The sequence below is a fragment of the Pectinophora gossypiella genome, chromosome 24 (assembly GCF_024362695.1).
Source record: "Pectinophora gossypiella chromosome 24, ilPecGoss1.1, whole genome shotgun sequence".
Lineage (NCBI taxonomy): Eukaryota > Metazoa > Arthropoda > Insecta > Lepidoptera > Gelechiidae > Pectinophora > Pectinophora gossypiella.
Window position 1 is genome coordinate 10,948,594 of NC_065427.1, and position 21,373 is coordinate 10,969,966.

A 21,373-nucleotide genomic window follows, 5' to 3' on the forward strand; every position below is an offset into this window, starting at 1 on the left:
TTTACATGGCGCCAACTTTTGATTCGATAAAAAATAGTGGGAGGCGTGAATTTTTCTAATGTAAAAACATTTTCAATCATTATGAAGTGTTAAATTTAAGATTGCTCTTATTACATTGCACACTTGTTTAATTGTGAGTGCAAATCTTATGTGTGTTGATGTGTTAAAGGAACTAGGTAATTATAGGAAAACTAATAAAACACGTGACTTCTCTTTGGTTTTTAGTTAAATAGGTAACCTCTTGATATATATTTTAAACACTTTATTTTTCTGTAAATATATGTCTTACAATTACATTTAAGTATCTTTTATTGGTTATTTATCACATATCTATTTATCTAACTATCAAAATCGCTGTTTCACTCTGGATAAGATACATATTTAATGGCAAAAATATATTGATAAGAGCACTAATTATGATTAATAAGTTAATAAAAATCATATATACATAAAATTCCAAATAATGATGATTCAATTTTATACATAATCAATTATTAATTAGTTAGTCATTTCAGTCTTCGTCGACGCGTAGATTGTGCGTTTCAGAGTTAAGTTGGAGGAGTTGAATCTCACTTTAAGCATAAAAAGTGAAGAGATCACACCTCCACTTAGTCCTTCACGCTTTTTCTTCACTCGTGTCTTCTTGATGGTGGTGGATATTACGATGGGGCGGTTCCACGCGTGAGCTGGAAAGATAGATCTGGCAGCGTGCGAGGATAAACTGTCAAGATCCCCTGTCCAACTCAGACGTGGAGCCTTTAGCGGAGAGTTGAGACCTGAAATGTTGAGAATATTAGAGCGCATGAATGATGGTCGCGCGCGCGTGCTCACTGTGACAATCGCGGCGCGCGCTCGATATGCGGTGCGCTATCACCGCTCGAAAAGGTGCGGCTAACGTACTCTGATAAGAGCACCGCTTTTCCCTGTCGCGTCAGCGATCCTACATAGCTCCACTAATATTAGAAACAATACCATCGCTACAAGGATAACTTGCCGCATACGCTGAAACGCGACCACATGTGCCATTCGACCACCATATGTCGTTACGTAATCCCATATTAATACATCAGTTACATTTATTCGAGCGCTTAATTGTTCTAGTCTGACACTAATACAATTTGATAGCGAAAAAAGTACACTTCGGTTATCTATGCGACGTGAATAGCGCCACGTACGCATCTCAGATAAACGTTAGAGAACATTTTGAACTTTGAACACGGAACGTTTGGAAAAGAAAGTATGGGAACGACACTTTTGTGCAAATACCGGGAACTGGGGTCCTGACCTCCTGAAGCTATCCTGCACAAAACTCGCGGCTTCACTGCACGAATCACAGCCAAACACCGATAGAGAGCCGATCGATTGATGGGCCCATATTTATACCTTCGATGATATCTTTAGATACGATATCGAAAACGACACGAGGTATGAATGTCCACCATGATCGTGATAACGGGAGGGAATCGATTGGCCGCCGGTATCAGTCGCGCAAACACTTCACTCCGCCAATCGCAGGGGCCGTGATAAGCGGTGAGGCTCGCGGCCCGGAGCGGAGCCCCGCGCGGGCGCTCCACTGCCCCGGAGTCTACTGTCGGCACTCACAGGCGCCTCCGCCACCTCTGCCATTGTTTACAATAGAGATACACATTTATTACGTTATATCTCTAGGCGACAATTACACATTCCACAGCTATCATGCAGCGTTTAGTTCAACCAAGTCTTCACCACGGTTCCAATTTGCAACACCCTTCCAACAACATTACCGTTCTTGGTTCAGTCTCTTACCACTGTGCTGAGTCCTGGTCTTAGATTTTGTCAAGCTATTGAGTAATCTGTATTCGTGCCTATAACACGCTCTACCTCATTTCATCTCCTAACCATTATGCAAATTCCAAAGAATACTGCTAAAATAGGTATCTACATTCCCTGAAAATTTTAAGTTTTGTAAAAGGCAACCAAACTGGAATAGGTACGTGTAATTTCGACACGATAGATAACAAGTAGGAGCTGGTCTCATATCAAACGGTGTCATTAGATAAGAACTCCAGCGCATATAGACAGGTGTGCTACTTATACGTGTGATATATTATAAGATATATCACACGTATAAGTATATACGGTTTTGAACGACTTCCTGTGAAGATGATGGTTTAGCTAAAGAGAAGATTTCATCAATTCGATAGCATAACACATCCTTTGGAATTTGACTCGACAACATTGGGAAAGGAATTCGCCAATCTGCTCGTGACTCGTATTCTTGTAGATTGCCCAGGAGGCTTACTGTACTAAATGTAACGAAGGTCAAAAAGAAATCGAGGTTTTCTTAAAGAAAATCACATCAGAATGTAACTTTCAAAAATGCGTTTAAGCGGTTTTTACAATAGGTTGAGAATATACAAGTACAAAGTAGGTATCCACGAATACAATGGGAGGGTCAAATTTCGACCTGCAATCGAAAATTGGTCAGACAAAACTACGTAATTTACGAGGAGCAGTCAAACTTTCTACAGACAAAAATCGTTTTCTAATAGTTTTCAAAAGACTCGCACACACATATATCAAACATCATCATTTTGTCATAGGTACGTAATATGCCCAATAAATAAATCCACAGAGATTTGCTAACTTTAGGGCTTTGGTTAACCATAGCTATATGCCTACATCTATAAATACATATTAGCTATTATGTGGTAAATTTTAAAGCCTCTGGAAGAATTGAAGGATGGCCGAATAAAAAGGCAGAAAAAACATAAGATGATGTAGCCATACGTTTGTTCTTCAAAACAAATTATTTGACAATTTTTATTATGTAATTAGTTACTCCTTATTCTCCTCTATCCCAATTAATTTTGTAATTACCATTTTCGTAGGACCAAAAAATTGGTAGGCGTTAAAGGATTAGTACGTAGTAATTTGTTGAAATATAGGTACAGACAGAACCAACCCCAAAAGAATAAAACAAATTCCCCAAAAAACTTGACAAATGCAAAACTCCTTACGAAATATCACGTACGTAGAAAGCCAAAGATATTACGGCGTCGGAAGATATCCCAGATTGTTGGAAACAAATTGCGAGGGTAGCCGGGGAGAAGACGCCGGTAGGGGGTGAGGGGGAGGAGCGGCCGTGAACCGGCACTTGGGAACTTCGTATTGTGTTTACATTCAACTTTGTTATGTGGGTTAAAGTTAAGCCAGAGTTCAACGTGTGTGCCGTTTCACTCGATTGCAAAGTTGACTCAAGTTTGTTGGATCGATTTTCCTGCTTTCATATGTTGTAAGTTTCAAGGTTGCGCTCGTGGCTGTTGACTTGGCGGTTTGTGGTCGCTGGTGGTCTATTGACGACAATGTTAGTGGTACCTACGTGTTCATAAACTTCGCGGATAATCCATGGTTGGTGGGTGGGCAAACCTCAAGCCGTTGAAGGACTAATAGAACTACATACTGCTCAAGAATCAACATTTTAAGATTTAGTTTACACTTATATCACCTGTTACAGCTTTCGTGGTCTAGTGATTAGAGCGTTGGGGTTACAATCAGGAGGTCCGGGTTACATTACCAAAAACATTTTGTGACAATGTCCGTTGTTGGACTAGGACATTGCAGGCTGTGAATCACCTGACTGTCCAAAAAAGTAAAATGATCCCGTGCTTCAGAAGGCACGTAGAGCCGTTTGTCCCGAGTTACTAACTTACTAATCCAAACACGTATTTCTACCCACCCGTGGTAGAGTATGCTCCATATCCCCCCTGGTTAAATTAGGGAAGGTGCCCAGCAGTTATGCTTATGTTAAGTTATCATCCTAAGTACTTTGCCGTACATTGCCTTGCAGGTAGGGTAAGAAATTGTCTTTCAATGATGTATTATAGATCTTTATTAATTTAATAATCCTGTCATTGGTTTGGTCAGTAGTGGTGATTGGTCCAGCTGTGGGCGAATACACAAAATGGTGAGATGGTCGACCTACAGACACCCTTTATAATAACTTACCACCATCAATCGAGCTTTCTCTTATAGTAAGGTTGGCCTTGACAATCTGTAAATATCCAGATCTAGAAACCTTCCTATCATTCTTATTCACGTTATTGATACGGATAATCTTTATTTCGTAGTGTAGCTAAAGGTAATTATACTTAAATGTTTTATCTACAAAAATAAAATTGATATCAAGATCTACAACAAGTAAGTAATCAGTTATCATATTTTATACGCATTTACACCTAGTACAGTCATGAGCAATATAATGTACCCACTTTAGGACTCTGTCGCACTAACATATTTGACATTTAGTGAGACTTACAGATCAATTTGTCAAAAAAGTTAATGTGACACGGTACCAAAGTGTATACATATTAATGCTCGGGACCGTACCATTATGCCTAGTGCCATAACGTTATCTGTACCGACCGTTGTACGGACTTGTACGTAACAAGAGTGTTACCAAGCAGTTTTTTTCGATTCCGGGATTCTACAAGGGCACAATGAGATGCTCTCCAAGCTACGTTCCCTTCTAAATTCATAGATAACAGACATATGCATCTTTCATCTTTGTTTTGTGGGTATAAATTATGACCCTTGCTATTACACCCAGGCACTACACATCTTCCATTATTACATACATACATAAATAGCCTATATACTTCCCACTGCTGGGCACAGGCCTCCCCTCAATCAACCGGAGGGGGTATGGAGTATACTCCACCACGCTGCTCCAATGCGGGTTGGTGGAGGTGGAGATTTTATTATTCTGACCAAAATAAAGAGAAGGAATATAGGTGAGTGCATTAGTCGCCAACAAACTGCACTGGAGTTTGGCGACATATTATTTAGCTTTAAGTCACTTTTTGTACAATTTCTATTTTAACACTTTCAAGTACAGAACGTCTACGGACGTTCTGATTCCAAGGTGTCATACTACCTGTTATGAACCATCAATGATCCATGGTCTCTGTCCGTGAAAGGGTTAAATAAAAAAAACAAAGTTATTATGTATTAACATAATCCTATACATAATCTGTTCCTAATATCAAACAACAATTATTGTTTATATATTCCTCTGCCATTACTTTATATTTTACGTTAAAACTGTACAACACCATCTATATGAACATTTATTTTATTAGCAATAAATAAACTATGAACTATTTTTTTTTTTGGGAAAATAGCCTGCTAGCACCCTTTTTACGTTGTCCGAGTCACACTTGGTCGATTTTAATATTTTTTTGCTTTATAACCGTACTAAGTTAGATGCTTGTGTAGGTATATTTCATTTGTTCTAGGACGGACAGACAGACAGCGTAGGTTTAAAAAAAATAAAAAATAAATAAAATAAAAATAAAATAATGTTTATTGGCAACAAACAAAATACAATCAGCTAGAAGCTGATGCCTTCTTTTAAGCTAATAGGGCCTGTATTAGAAGGCACCGCTCTTCCAAAGTAGGTAACAATAACATTTTTTGCTTATTTATTTCATTGTTCTACCGTGCTTACACATTATTACTATAATTTACATACATGCAAAGGAGGGATGTGCCAGGTTGAAGGAGGTGTGTGAGGTTTAGTAATTGTAATAGGGTCTCGTTATCGTAGATATTACACCTTAATAAAGGAATCTAGAATATACATATAATTAACAGTCTATTTATACCAGCGTCCTTTCTAGTGACTGATACGTGGATTGTTGTGAAATAATTTTCAAAATATGTGATCTCTAGTATTGTGGTCAAAACACCGTCTTTTTTTTTTAAATTGTCATTATTATTGCAGGGAGTGGCGTGTAGTTCACGAATTTGGTGAATTCGTCGATATCAGCGCAGATACGGCCACACCTGAACCTAGTTTCCAGCTGTTATCGTACAGGTTACAGTGATAAGTTTTTACGAACACCTTTCTAAGTGTTTTGCCTTGGAAAAGTTTTAAAGAAAAGGCGATTGTAGAGCTTGGCCATGTCAAACTTGTCGTGAGAAGTTGAAGTAACTGCTATTGAGATTAAAGTCCTGCAAATGACTGACTAGTGTCCATTAGATGCCTAAGCCTCTTAGACAGTTATCAAGTAAATATCTTATTTCGTAGAATCCCACGTGGTGCATTCAACACAATGCTTTTTATCTTATCATTTGTTATCTATACAGAGAATTGCAGCTAGAAGTACTTACTGCAGGGGCCTTTGAGATCTCTATCAACCAACATATACAACATTAACTCTGGTTGAAACAGAATCAAAAATCACTAAAAAGCTTTCAAAGTATGAGGCTGTGATCTAACATTTTTTTTATTGACCTGACGTATAAATTTGCTATCTTCAACTATCACCTGCGTGGGACATAGTCCTTCGAGCCGGATATCTAAATTTTATATGACCTAATTCATATTTTTCCACCTATTTGAATTATCACTCACTACTACTCTTTAAGTAATCAGTTTCTAGATTGTACCTCCCGCTAATCCTGGCTGATACCTACCTGAAGTTGAGCAGGTAGACGACAATGACTAATAAGTAAATTGATTTATTTGTAGGTAGTTCAAGGTTCTTCAAGTAATCAGTTTTAATTTGGAAAACAAATAAATATATTTGTGTATTCGTACTTTATAAAGGCTTAGATTTCCAGACACAAAAGTTGAACAATGGGGTTTGGATTGTAACAGGACAGTTGGTCTTATTTATTTAATGAATCACTTACAGCTATGCACATGCACAGTCTTACAATTTTAATTTGCTTTAACAAAAAGCTCGAGGCGTGGGTACTAAAGTATACTAAAGTTCAATGATGAATGCACCTCTGACTATCCCAATTAGTAATATATAGTCAGGATGTTATATTCTTATGTTATGATTATACTGACAAGAGGCTGTTTTTTGATTAATCATCTGAATTCTGTGGTCTCTGCTTACCCCAACGGGAAATAGGCATGATCTTATTTATGTATATAGACTTCAAAGCTACTAACAGGGTACCTACTAACATGAATCTGTTACTTGGTTGGTGTAAGAGCTCTCTTAAGCAAGGGTGAGATTAAAATGAGTAGCTAAATTCAGCTATTTCCTGATATTGCTGTTGTTCGTAATCTTGTATTGGTTATGAAGAAATTGGGAGTAATAATGGGCGGCATGTTAGTAACACTCAGATAGGCAAATCCTTTCACTAGGAGGGCAAGTCAAACTTCTAAAAAGTGTGATATAATACGCCATCGACATGACGAAGAAGGAGAGAGGAAAAGTTTGAATATTGCAAGTTGTCCTGGTGGGCTCCTATAGGTACGTACCTAACTATAGTTTCGATCTGTCAAAGTTTTGGCAGTTAAGTTACCAATGCATCCAGTGATAACGGTTTATGACAATCATACCTACCTATGTAAGTGATTCTTCAGAAAATATTACAGCTACTTCTGGTTTTGTATCTGACCAATTTAATGGAACTGTAGATACCTATCTGAGGAAAGAGGTGTGTCAGACCTGAGTTATTGTTTAATACCATCTGCGGCAAATCTACAATAAGTCACGTCAAAAAAAAACAGGAAACAAGTGTTAGATACATTATGGACCTACTCATAAGCTTGGCAATGAGTTATTAATTTGTCTTATGTGCAATTTTCACTAACACAGTTGGCTCGACCATTATAGACGGCGATACGGCTCACCACCTATCACGTTAGTCTAACAATAATCTTGGAGCTCGGAGTTAACTTAGCTCATATTGCGACGAATAATTATAAGCTTATGTTACCTATACTGTTAACAAAATCTGTAATGTACCTGTCTGGAGATACCTCATTAGCAGAATTTCATAACATATAACTCGAACAGAGAGTAGCCGGCGAGAAATCAAGGTAGGCACCATATCAGCTATGGTGCTCACTTTATCTCGATTTTTTACACTTTATTTGTTGAAGGCGCACGATAAAGATAAGTGGCCGTCGACGCCTTTATCACGAAAACAGCTCGCTTCAGGAAGTTATACCGCATCAATACTGATGTAATTGTTATTATCCCACGTACAGCCTTAATATTATACATCGTTTATACTCAACTCACCCTAGCAAGGTCGGGGATAGACCCTACCGTCTGACGTGTCTCGAAAAATCCTTATCCACGCGACCCTTTAAACATAAAATTCATAAGCAATAGGGAGTAATGACTAGTTATTTCGCTGTCGAGTTAATCATGTCTTTAAACTGTAATTAAATGAACTTAATTGTAGTTGTTCTTTATGATAAGATGTGGTGCCATATTGGTTGTCTCATGATAGCATATCTAGAATGGCTTAACTATCTACTCAAAACAACGTTTCGCACTCGTCTATTTATGTATAACGATTCATTGACTTTAAGCGATGAAAGTTCACGACTGAATATTTACAATTTGGAGTAGGTAAGGTAACTTTACAAACATTAATCAAAAGTTTGGCGCAGCTCCCCTTTTCGACCGCCCGCCTCCGCCCACCCTTAACCTAACCATACATCTATTTACAAAGTATAGCACATATCGGTTTTGGGTCTACCATATGACCGTTCCAGAAGCTGGCAACACCGAATTTGGAAGGTCAATATTTGACAAATGGCTGAGCTATCTGTCACTTTCTTCGTTCGGAATAAACATCACGGCTCGATTATTTATATTTTTATAATAAAATGGAAGAAATATGTCGATTATGTTGCTCTACGAAGTTCGTAAATAACTATATTTTTGACGAGGAAAATGCGTTGTATCTCAAAATGTCGTTGTACTTGCCGATCAAGGTAATTTCGCGTGGTGTTGATGTGGTGTAACCTGCAAGTTGCGTATGACTTTGTTACTGATTGTGTGGTGTTCGCAGGTGTTCAAGAACGACCGGCTGCCGCAGAAGGTCTGCGACCGGTGCAGCTGCAAAGTGAACGATTTCTACCAGTTCTGCAACGAAACTATCGAGGTGCAAAACAGGTGATCGTGTTTCGAGAATTAACAATGTTATCTTAGTCATTATCATGAATATTGCTATTGGCATGCTACTGGCGTCATAGCTTACACATCTAAATTCAAGTATGCTACTATACGCCTTTGTAAACAATGTTAGACGAAACGTAGTTAATGAAAAAGTTTGCAAACATAGTTTTATTGACGATTTCAGGTTGCGCGCTGTTCTGATATCAACCGCAGTTGAAATCGAGGACTCAGTTGACCTCACGCTTATCAAACATGATGCTCACTCTCCCCCGCCGCTGCCAGACATCACGGAGCAGAAAGTTGTGCCTAAATTGGAGCACAATAGAAGTCATTCCATACAAGGTCACAATGCAGATGGACAACATGATGAATGTGCATGTATGTTGCGTGCAAGACTGGAACCACAGGAGAGACCCACATGTGAGCAAAGCACACAGACGGAGGATAATTGCAATGGACCTGCACCAAATGAAATAACTATAGACATACCGTTGTATGCAAACGTAAAAGTAAAAGAGGAACCAAAGCCGTCTCAAGCGCAGGTGAAGTTGGAGAATGAACCGGATATTGAGGATAACTTCTTCGACACGAACCAGCAGTCGGACAACAGCGAAGATGACATGTCTCTCATACAGTTCCAGAAGAAGAAACGGTCCAAAAAAGATAAGGTAATATTAAAGTTTTCACTATCACAGTTGGTTCGACCATTATAGATAGCATTATGGCTCACCACCTATCAGGGTATCAGGGTATCAGGGTGATACACAAAGACCTCATTTCTACGGAGAAATGAGGTCTTTGCGTAGCATCTGCGGTGTGAAGTTGAGTGATAGAGTGAGAAACAGTGTGATAAGACAGAGATGTGGTGTAAAAGACGATATAGTGACTAGGATTGAAATAGAAATAGAAATAGAAAATAGAAAAATATTTATTTCAAAAAAAAAAAGAGATTTACAAAAGTAATCTGTTACAAAAAACTGGTTTTATGAGGTAGTTTCAGAAAATCTACATATAGACAGATAACACAGCGGACCCTGCACTAAGCATAAGCCTGTATCGCAGGGGCCCGAAAAAATTAACATTGTTTGGTTTTGTTCGGACTTATCCAGAAGCAACAGATGAAACATTTAAACGTACAAAAGAAACTGGTATGTGAAAAAATATAATATGTATATAATATATAGTATTTATAAGTTAGAAGGAGTGTCTATGTGGGTGTGTGTGTGTGTGTGTGTGTGTGTGTGTGTGTGTGTGTGTGTGTGTGTGTGTGTGTGTGTGTGTGTGTGTGTGTGTGTGTGTGTGTGTGTGTGTGTGTGTGTGTGTGTGTGTGTGTGTGTGTGTGTGTGTGTGTGTGTGTGTGTGTGTGTGTGTGTGTGTGTGTGTGTGTGTGTGTGTGTGTGTGTGTGTGTGTGTGTGTGTGTGTGTGTGTGTGTGTGTGTGTGTGTGTGTGTGTGTGTGTGTGTGTGTGTGTGTGTGTGTGTGTGTGTGTGTGTGTGTGTGTGTGTGTGTGTGTGTGTGTGTGTGTGTGTGTGTGTGTGTGTGTGTGTGTGTGTGTGTGTGTGTGTGTGTGTGTGTGTGTGTGTGTGTGTGTGTGTGTGTGTGTGTGTGTGTGTGTGTGTGTGTGTGTGTGTGTGTGTGTGTGTGTGTGTGTGTGTGTGTGTGTGTGTGTGTGTGTGTGTGTGTGTGTGTGTGTGTGTGTGTGTGTGTGTGTGTGTGTGTGTGTGTGTGTGTGTGTGTGTGTGTGTGTGTGTGTGTGTGTGTGTGTGTGTGTGTGTGTGTGTGTGTGTGTGTGTGTGTGTGTGTGTGTGTGTGTGTGTGTGTGTGTGTGTGTGTGTGTGTGTGTGTGTGTGTGTGTGTGTGTGTGTGTGTGTGTGTGTGTGTGTGTGTGTGTGTGTGTGTGTGTGTGTGTGTGTGTGTGTGTGTGTGTGTGTGTGTGTGTGTGTGTGTGTGTGTGTGTGTGTGTGTGTGTGTGTGTGTGTGTGTGTGTGTGTGTGTGTGTGTGTGTGTGTGTGTGTGTGTGTGTGTGTGTGTGTGTGTGTGTGTGTGTGTGTGTGTGTGTGTGTGTGTGTGTGTGTGTGTGTGTGTGTGTGTGTGTGTGTGTGTGTGTGTGTGTGTGTGTGTGTGTGTGTGTGTGTGTGTGTGTGTGTGTGTGTGTGTGTGTGTGTGTGTGTGTGTGTGTGTGTGTGTGTGTGTGTGTGTGTGTGTGTGTGTGTGTGTGTGTGTGTGTGTGTGTGTGTGTGTGTGTGTGTGTGTGTGTGTGTGTGTGTGTGTGTGTGTGTGTGTGTGTGTGTGTGTGTGTGTGTGTGTGTGTGTGTGTGTGTGTGTGTGTGTGTGTGTGTGTGTGTGTGTGTGTGTGTGTGTGTGTGTGTGTGTGTGTGTGTGTGTGTGTGTGTGTGTGTGTGTGTGTGTGTGTGTGTGTGTGTGTGTGTGTGTGTGTGTGTGTGTGTGTGTGTGTGTGTGTGTGTGTGTGTGTGTGTGTGTGTGTGTGTGTGTGTGTGTGTGTGTGTGTGTGTGTGTGTGTGTGTGTGTGTGTGTGTGTGTGTGTGTGTGTGTGTGTGTGTGTGTGTGTGTGTGTGTGTGTGTGTGTGTGTGTGTGTGTGTGTGTGTGTGTGTGTGTGTGTGTGTGTGTGTGTGTGTGTGTGTGTGTGTGTGTGTGTGTGTGTGTGTGTGTGTGTGTGTGTGTGTGTGTGTGTGTGTGTGTGTGTGTGTGTGTGTGTGTGTGTGTGTGTGTGTGTGTGTGTGTGTGTGTGTGTGTGTGTGTGTGTGTGTGTGTGTGTGTGTGTGTGTGTGTGTGTGTGTGTGTGTGTGTGTGTGTGTGTGTGTGTGTGTGTGTGTGTGTGTGTGTGTGTGTGTGTGTGTGTGTGTGTGTGTGTGTGTGTGTGTGTGTGTGTGTGTGTGTGTGTGTGTGTGTGTGTGTGTGTGTGTGTGTGTGTGTGTGTGTGTGTGTGTGTGTGTGTGTGTGTGTGTGTGTGTGTGTGTGTGTGTGTGTGTGTGTGTGTGTGTGTGTGTGTGTGTGTGTGTGTGTGTGTGTGTGTGTGTGTGTGTGTGTGTGTGTGTGTGTGTGTGTGTGTGTGTGTGTGTGTGTGTGTGTGTGTGTGTGTGTGTGTGTGTGTGTGTGTGTGTGTGTGTGTGTGTGTGTGTGTGTGTGTGTGTGTGTGTGTGTGTGTGTGTGTGTGTGTGTGTGTGTGTGTGTGTGTGTGTGTGTGTGTGTGTGTGTGTGTGTGTGTGTGTGTGTGTGTGTGTGTGTGTGTGTGTGTGTGTGTGTGTGTGTGTGTGTGTGTGTGTGTGTGTGTGTGTGTGTGTGTGTGTGTGTGTGTGTGTGTGTGTGTGTGTGTGTGTGTGTGTGTGTGTGTGTGTGTGTGTGTGTGTGTGTGTGTGTGTGTGTGTGTGTGTGTGTGTGTGTGTGTGTGTGTGTGTGTGTGTGTGTGTGTGTGTGTGTGTGTGTGTGTGTGTGTGTGTGTGTGTGTGTGTGTGTGTGTGTGTGTGTGTGTGTGTGTGTGTGTGTGTGTGTGTGTGTGTGTGTGTGTGTGTGTGTGTGTGTGTGTGTGTGTGTGTGTGTGTGTGTGTGTGTGTGTGTGTGTGTGTGTGTGTGTGTGTGTGTGTGTGTGTGTGTGTGTGTGTGTGTGTGTGTGTGTGTGTGTGTGTGTGTGTGTGTGTGTGTGTGTGTGTGTGTGTGTGTGTGTGTGTGTGTGTGTGTGTGTGTGTGTGTGTGTGTGTGTGTGTGTGTGTGTGTGTGTGTGTGTGTGTGTGTGTGTGTGTGTGTGTGTGTGTGTGTGTGTGTGTGTGTGTGTGTGTGTGTGTGTGTGAGTGTGTATTTCTATGTGATCCCGTAATTATGAATTTGGCATCAATTCCTCCGTTTTGTCATAGTTCTGACTCAGCAACCATGTCTCAACTTCTTTTTTGGTCTCTCGGAGGGACATCGATTTAATCGGGAGTTTGTGGCAAATTTTATTATATACGTAGATGGAAAGATAATGTGGGTGACGTTTAGCAAAAGTAGTTTTAACTGTCGGAATTGCAACTCTAAAAATCCTTCGCTGCAGAAGCGCTTCGTACTCAGGTGAGGAGCGAACAGCTCTGTGTCTTGCAACCACAGTCTTTAACATGAACAACTGACTTGAGAAGGGAATGTTAGGTTGGTTTGGACACGTAGAGCGGATGAAGGATAATAGGATTGCAAAAGCGGTATATAAAGCGAAAGTTGATGGTAGGGCTGGCAGAGGAAGACCGAGAAGGACTTATGATGACCAAATTGGAGATGTCCTTAGAAAAGGTTCAATACGATCTACTCTGAACCGGCGTGCGTGTATGAAGCGATTGATGAATGTGGAGGAAGCAAGAGAAGTGTGTCAGGATCGAAGCAAATGGAATTCTATAGTCTCTGCTTACCCCGGTGGGAAATAGGCGTGAGTTTATGTATGTACCTATCAGGGTAATAATGTTGACCCTTGTAATTACACCCAAGCACAACACATTTTCCACCCACTATTATTCAGATCAAAATAAAGAGAAGCAATATAGGTATTAGGTAGTAACATAATTCTATACATTTTCACAGGAACAATTTTTTTTTTTTTTTGCTATGGCATTACATTATATTTTTGTATAATTATATTCCAAGCACTGAGAAAATAGGTAATTATCATGTTAAATCTGTACAACGCCATCTATATTGTTTTTGGGGAACATATTAGCCTAGAAAGAACCTCATTGTCCTATTACTTTGTGTTTTTATGTGCATTGAAGTGTTTTTGTATTGTAGTTCAAAATTCAAAAATATTTATTTTTCAAAATTGGCTTACAAAGTTAGCGCTTTTTGAACGTCAAATATAATTAAATTACATATTATGTAACTAGCTGTAAAACTACTACCACATCGGAATCTGTAACGCTGAGGGAAAGACGTGGCCAGAAAACCTCCCAGCACAGGGCCCTAGTCCTACTGTTTCATGTTTTCCTTTCTTTAGTGTATTGCAAAGTCATCGTTTACATTTTCTTTGTGAATAAATTCAGTCCTTGTGGTAGGGTACCTATCTAAGGAATTTAGACATCTTAAGTGACTAAGAATAATCTTCAGTGTCTATTCTTTTTTTGATATTTTGAGACTGGGTTCTGGGTTGGTTCATCATATCTATCTTTAGCCTTCACACACTTAACAGTGGCTGCAAGTTGTCTTTGTATATGGGGCTCTGCCCACCCCATTAGGGATTATGGTGACTGGTGATGAATGATGGAGACTGTGCATAATTTTTGATGGAACTTTTTTTTTTCCTTTAAATATCTGCAATCAGTCGCAAGACTTTAATCAGATTTGGTGTGTGAATTGATTAGTTAGAAGTAAAGCAACCAATGCCACCATCTTCCATAGTACTCAGCGCCCAAGAACATCCTTCCTTTTGAGCCTCTTCACCCTGTTGCTAGCTTCCAACAGCATAGTTGCTAAGGGATTTGGATGGTTACTCAACCGTTCCTTATGCCTTTTGTTGTACTTTTCAATTTCCTCTGTGATCGTTGGCATGTCTAGGTATTGATGTACCTCTGAGTTTCGAATAAACCAGGGCGCCGCGCATATAGTCTTCAAGATATTGTTCACAAAAACTGCAAAAGCAAAAGCTGCTGTAATGGGTGGGTCGGTTCTTGATTTGAAACCCTATGCCAGTGAACTTATTCCTGTCATTAGAAAAAGATGTTTGGAAAAATGGGAGTATCACTTTGGTGAATTGTCATTGGCAAGGGGTGTTGGAGTCTGGTACAGGACCATCCAGGCAAGTCCGCTATGGACTCCTTGGTTTGAGAATGCCACCCTCAGTAGGAAGCTATTGATTTCAGCTCTCAGGCTTCGTTCCGGACACATCCCAACAAATAAGTTTTATCATTTAATGGGTATTAAACCTTCACCTCTGTGCCATGTCTGTCATATGGTCGATGACCTTTACCACGTTTTGTTGGAATGTGCCCGGAATATAGACGTGAGAAGAAAGGTTTTTCGCTCTCAAGGTGTGATTTCTCTTGGCAACGGAGAAGTCAATTGCTGGTTGGCAGAGCCACTATCAAATAAGGCTTTTAGTTTATACTATCTGGTTGACCAATCCCTTGTCTAAGGGATAGGTACACGAAAGCACCTATGAGGCTGGCATGATCACACAGGGTGTTCAAAGCCTCGTTAAAAATAAGAATAAAAAAAAAAAGATATTGTTCTGAACCTTCTGCAGACTTAGTATATTGGATTTGCTGGCGGTAGACCATAGGGCGATTCCATAGAGCCAGATTGGTTTCAATATTGCAGTGTAAATCATAGATTCGGGAACCCCAGCTTGTGTTTTTGGCGTTCCAGTCACCGCCGCTGATGAACTTGTCGCCGAGAGATTTAAAGTATTTGGTGAATTTAATCTCATCAATCTTGTAGCTCGGTGGACAGTATATCGCCGCGACTTTGAAAGGGCCGGCGGTGTCTTCAACTAATAATGGAACTTCTTTTTAAATAATATAGGCTCGCTTTTGACCACAATCTCACCTGATGGTTAAGTGACGTGGTCTAGGGTGGATCACACTTAACTAGCAACTATCTATTCACTCTAGCCTTGAAGGCTCTCAGATTATAAAGATTTGGAAAAACAGACGATGGCAGACAGTTCTAGTCCTTTGCTGTTTGCATCAAAAAGGAAGAGGGGAAATGTTTAGTGAGGATTGGTGGTATATCCACAACATACGAATGAAATGCCTGCCGACGTCCAAAATGTTTCAAAAGATAGACTTTAAAAGGGAACTATAATATTTCAGGTTCTGAATGGCAGTACAGATAAGAAAAAACGCAAGAAGAATGTGAAGGAGTGGCACATGTTGATGAGAGAGCTGCCGGAGGGCACGGAGATGACTGTTGTGGACGAACAGGCTGATGTCAAGGTGGGCTTAACTATTGAGTTTATTTTTTTCCAAATTAAATAAATTCTAAAAAATCATGATTTATTACCAATATTAATATTACCATTTAGATCAATCAATACGATGTCTAATGATGATAGATGTTTACTGACAGTTTCAAGACAGGGCTGAAACAGAAACTTTGTCAAAAAGGTAATGAGGTTAAAGACTATTTAGAAGACAACATGTTTTGGTATAACGCAATGGGACCCAATATTAGGCAGTTAAATTGTTGAAATTGTATTCAATTTATTTTTTACCCGACTGCAGTGGAGAAAACAGGAGGGTTGTGTTTAAAGAATGTCTAGTGCCCTGCGCCAGTTCAATACAGGTTAGGTCACATACCTCCGAAAATGCATTTCCCAGGAATATGGCTTTCCTCACGATGTTTTCCTTCACCGATGAGCATGTGATAATTATTTATGAACCAAACATAAATTTGAATACAAATTCGACTATCGTTGGTTTAGGCCTGTGCTGGAATCGAACCTGCTACCTCAAAGTGAAAGGCAAGCCTTCTATCAACTGGGCTACCACGTCTAATCTAAAAATAGAACAAATATAGAGTAGAATTTAATAATAGAATTGTTTAATTTGATACTAACTTACTATAAGTATTTTTTACTAACACATACTGTATTGACGAAAGTCGGAAATAAAAATGTTTTTAATAATACAAATACATAACATACATATTACTAATATCTTAATTCACAAAATAAAAATAAACAGTAATTAAAAACTCGAATATTGTGTGGTATGTCCACGTTAAGACAAATCTCGCAAATGGCACTAGCTATTCCGATCACTGTTAATGAATAAATATATTTTTGAGTTTTGAGTTTTATTAGAGTCAGTAGGTGATGTTAGTCCTGCTTGTTGTGTACTCCAGGTGAACGTGAAGCAGGAGGTGCAGGAGGGCGCCGCGGACAAGCGCGTCAAGTCGGAGCCGGCCGAGTTCCACTGCTGCATCTGCTTCCAGCAGTGCTGCTCGCGCAACGAGATGCTGCAGCATTACAAGTATGCGTATGCTCATGTATGCATGGAACCATTCTTGTCTCTCAGCCATAATCGTACCGCGGGGCTTCAGAATCATACCGTTAATATAACAAGCGTCAATATGCCACTATTTTTCCCTGAAAACTAGCATGAACCCGACGGACTGTCAGTACTATTCAGAGGCAGAAGACAGGAGTCCTAGTACGACTATGAAATAGACTACTCTGGGCGCCATTCCACTCGCATCAGACAGAGTACTGCGGGGCGGAAGGGAAGAGGGAAACCACTGCCATATTTTTCGAAAAGAAGAGTGAAATGAAATGAAATAATAAACTAATCTTAGCTTGGAGACTGCCCTCAAGATCATATCAATGTGACAGTTCTCATATAAAAACAGGGACTTGAGCATGATCTTGACGGCAGTCTCAGCTAAAATTCGTTTATTATTTCATTTCATTTCACCCTTAGTGTGCGATTGCTGTGAGCGTGTTTTGTGTGAGTTTTGTCGCCAATGACCCAACTGCAGCGAGTATGGGGAAACTGCTGCCATGTAGGAAACATGGCAGCAGTTTCCGTTAACCTACTCATGTGCAATGAAAATAGTTATACTATAAAGTACACATGTTATTAAGTCCATTTCGAAGACTCATAGTAATCTTTTGGACATGTCGCGTTGAAGACGACAATAGCGACTGATAAACTCTAAAATCTTCTTTAATTAGTAAAACATGCCTCCATGGTCTAGTGGTTGAGCGTTGGGCTCGCAATCTGGAGGTCCCGGGTTCGAATCCCGGCGGGGATATATCACAAAAACTACTTCGTTAGAACATTACAGGCTGATCAGATCACCCGATTGTCGAAAGTAAGATCATCCGTGCTTCGGAGGGCATGTTAAGGTGGCGATCTCAGTTATTACATTATACATGTACTTGGAATGTTGTATATATCCCCCCCCGCAGGCAGCACGCGGCGACCGCCCCTCCGCCCCCGCCAGCCGCGCCGCCGCCGCCCGAGCGCGAGCCCGTCAAGTGCCCGCGCTGCCAGAAGGTACGGCCTGCTGCTGCACGGCACCCGGGTGCTGGCGACGCCGGCACCAACACTGAGGGGGATAATTCAGGCCATGATTCTGAGTCGAGTTGATATCGAGTGGAATATCCTGCCGGGAAATTCGTGAAAAGTTGTTTTCTCAGTTCCATACCGCATACTGTTCATGCGAATGTACAGGTATATACTGTTCGACTATAGTTCCATGCTGTTCCATGCGAAGGACGATACCACTTGATATCAACTCAGAATCGTAGTCTGAATCATCACCTAATGTTTTCGTTACGGCGTCACTAACACCCCATACACTTTAAATACATTACACGTGAATAATAATAAAGACTTTCATTCAGACTTTTGTATTTAGTAATCACCATATTATTTGTATTTTTTCCATCTTATTTGTCTTTTTTCTATAGTCTCTGCTTACCCCGGTGGGAAATAGGCGTGAGTTTATGTATGTATGTATGTTTTCCATCTTTCTGTCTGTCAATCGCCAAAGGCGTGCTCCAATCTTGTTCAGTCCTTCACGTGTCTCACTATTCGACCTGTCGCATAGAATAAAGAATACTGCTTCGTATAGAACGGTAACTCCCCGCCCCCCACCAGTTCTTACCAAGCGCCGACCTCACCTGCGTCCTACTTAGATCCGAATGGCCGTACTAGTCAAATCAGTTACTTTTTACTAAACGTCAAAACACGAAATCACTATGGAATTGTATGAAAAAGCAACCTGCGACATCATAAAAAATTGTGATAAAATGTCGGATTTATTATTACGTTTTTCCTGAATTCATGTAAGTTTTACATCTATATTTATTTAGTAATCAGAATTTCATAATTTATCTTAAACCACTAGGTTTACTACGCGTACTAACGCGACTCAATTCGGAGGGCAAACTGTCTCTTTCACTCGTATTTACGTGTTAAAAACGACTATGGCAACTGAAATTTGTGAAGTGTCCGGGGTGTGGCAACTCTTCCCCGCTCCCCACCAGCGACTGAGTTCCCCCTCAGTCTTACTTTAGTTTTCAATCGTATGGGCTTCAGACATCATTGATGCGCGTGTACGATAACGTAAATGTGTAGTGTTTGTCTAAAACGAGGTGTTTGTATGAAGTGTCCGGGGTGTGTTTACGTCATACAATAAGGAATATTATTCCTTACGTATAAAACGGCAACTCTCCGTTCCCCACCAGCGCTTGAGCTAAGTTTACCTCACCCCCCTCGGTCGTACTTAAGTCTTCAATCGTACGGGCGTCAGACGTCACACACACAGATGCGCGTGTACGATAACGTCAATGTGTAGTGTCTGGGTCAAATGAGGTGTATAGTGTCCGGGGTGTGTTCACGTGTACCTGCCCGCAGCGGCTGGAGCGGTCGTCGTGGGCGGCCCACTGGGCGCGGCACTGGGAGCGGGACCGGCGCCCGCTGCGGTGCGCGCTCTGCGAGAAGACCTTCCGGGACCACCACCAGATACTCAAACATGGTACGTACTTGCACTCACCTCCCTAGCGTTATCTTATCATCATCAGCCCATTAACGTCCCCACTGCTGGGGCACGGGCCTTCCCTATGGATGGATAGGAGGGCCTTAAACCATCACACGGGACCAGTGCGGATTGATGGTTATTAACGACTGCTAATGCAGCCGGGACCAACGGCTTAACGTGCCTTCCGAAGCACGGAGGAGCTCGAGATGTTTTTTTTTGTGGTCACCCATCCAATGACCGGCCTTTGCGAAAGTTGCTTTACTTTAACAATCGCAGACCGAGTGCGTTAACCGCTGCGCCACCGAGCTCCTCAATTTATTCTTATCTTGTCTATGCAGGGTCTAAAAGTTTGATAGGTCTAGTTTTTTTACAAAAGCGACTGCCTCTTTAACCTTTCAACTCACCCAATACTTCCAATACAGGTTAGGTCACATACCACTGAAACGCATTTTTCGGAAATCTGGGTTTCCCCACGATGTTTATCTTCACCGCTGAGCACGTGATAATCATAAAAGATCCAAACATGAATTCGATAAGAAAATATTTTCGCGACATCAGAGTCGTGGTCTAACGCATCGGTCAAAGTGCGTCTACTCCAGTTCGCCTCGGCGGCGGGGACGTATTGGACTAGCATTACTAATTCGGCAGGCCTGAGCCACAAGGCGGGCGAGGCGGGCGAGGCGGGCGCGGGCGGCGCGGGCCCGCCGGCGCCGGAGAAGCGCTTCGTGTGCGACGTGTGCCCCGAGGGCTTCGTGTTCATGCGCCACCTGCTGGCGCACCGCGGGCGCGCGCACCCCGAGGCGGGCGCGCTCACGCTGCGCTGCGCCGCCTGCGGCCGCACCTTCGCGCACCTCAACTCGCTGCGGCGCCACCTGCGGGCGCACAGCGGCGAGCGCAACTTCCTCTGCAACATCTGCGGCAAGGCGCTCTCCAGCCGCGAGCACCTCAAGTTCCACATCCGCATCCACACCGGGTACAAGCCCAACGTTTGCAAGTGAGTGCCGTGTCGACTTGTATACCCCCGACGTTGTCGGCCCTTTTTGAGAGGGCAAGTGAGCGGGGAACGATGTAAGCTCGAAGTCTAACAATTATTTCTATCTCCCCCCAGAACCTGCGGCAAGGGTTTCGTCAAAAAGTGCAACTTGACCCTCCACGAGCGCGTGCACTCGGGCGAGCGCCCGCACGTGTGCCCCCACTGCGGCAAGGCGTTCTCCCAACGCTCCACCCTCGTCATACACGAGCGCTACCACAGCGGCGCGCGGCCCTACGTCTGCGGCCTCTGCCAGCGAGGCTTCGTCGCCAAGGGACTACTCTCCATGCATCTTAAGACTACTTGCATCTAGCACAGTAAGCAAGAAGTTTATCCCTCTGTCACACTACACTATGCCACTCTATACTATGTCACACTGCAATATGTCGCTACACTATGTCACACTGCACTATGTTATACTACGTCACACTACACTATGTTATGTCACACTGCAATATGTCGCTACACTATGTCACACTGCATTATGTTACACTACTCTATGCCACAGTACACTATGTCACACTACTCTACGTCACACTGTGTCACACTGCACTATGTTACACTACGTCACACTACTCTATGCTACACTACACTATATCGCTCTACACTATGTCACACTGCACTATGTTACACTACGTCACACTACTATATGCTACACTATACTATATCGCTCTACACTTTGTCACACTACGTCACACTGCACTATGTTACACTTCTCTATGCTACACTACCCTATATCGCTCTACACTATGTCACACTACTCTATGTGACACTGCACTATGTTACACTACTCTATACTACACTACACTACGTCACACTACGTCACACTACTCTACGGTACACTATACTATATCGCTCTACAGTATGACACACTACTCTACGTGACACTGCCCTATTTTACACTACGTCACACTACTCTACGCTACACTACGCTATATCACTCTGAAATATGTCACACTACACTAT

The 21,373-nt window shown here is 42.0% G+C and overlaps 1 protein-coding gene and 1 long non-coding RNA gene across 3 annotated transcripts in view; one reads left to right on the forward strand and one right to left on the reverse strand.

Annotated features, from left to right (window-relative positions):
• Positions 1-208: 208 nt before the first annotated feature.
• Positions 209-1,336, reverse strand: LOC126377770 (uncharacterized). The gene is made up of 2 exons (XR_007567986.1): positions 1,286-1,336; positions 209-776 (listed from the first exon to the last, which is right to left on the reverse strand). It is a non-coding gene; the product is annotated as an uncharacterized LOC126377770 (long non-coding RNA).
• Positions 1,337-8,564: 7,228 nt separating this feature from the next.
• LOC126377733 (zinc finger protein 570-like) overlaps positions 8,565-21,373 on the forward strand; it is an 82,654-nt gene continuing 69,845 nt past the window's right edge. For both annotated transcript variants that reach the window (XR_007567975.1, XM_050025539.1), the window contains exons 1-9: positions 8,565-8,734; positions 8,812-8,915; positions 9,103-9,586; positions 15,702-15,824; positions 16,735-16,862; positions 17,801-17,888; positions 19,254-19,374; positions 20,026-20,371; positions 20,486-20,724. Coding sequence is in view for 1 of the 2 variants with exons in the window: in XM_050025539.1 (XP_049881496.1) it covers positions 8,627-8,734; positions 8,812-8,915; positions 9,103-9,586; positions 15,702-15,824; positions 16,735-16,862; positions 17,801-17,888; positions 19,254-19,374; positions 20,026-20,371; positions 20,486-20,720 (1,737 nt within the window). In the remaining variant the exon portion in view is untranslated. The remainder of the gene's footprint in view (positions 8,735-8,811; positions 8,916-9,102; positions 9,587-15,701; positions 15,825-16,734; positions 16,863-17,800; positions 17,889-19,253; positions 19,375-20,025; positions 20,372-20,485; positions 20,725-21,373) is intronic.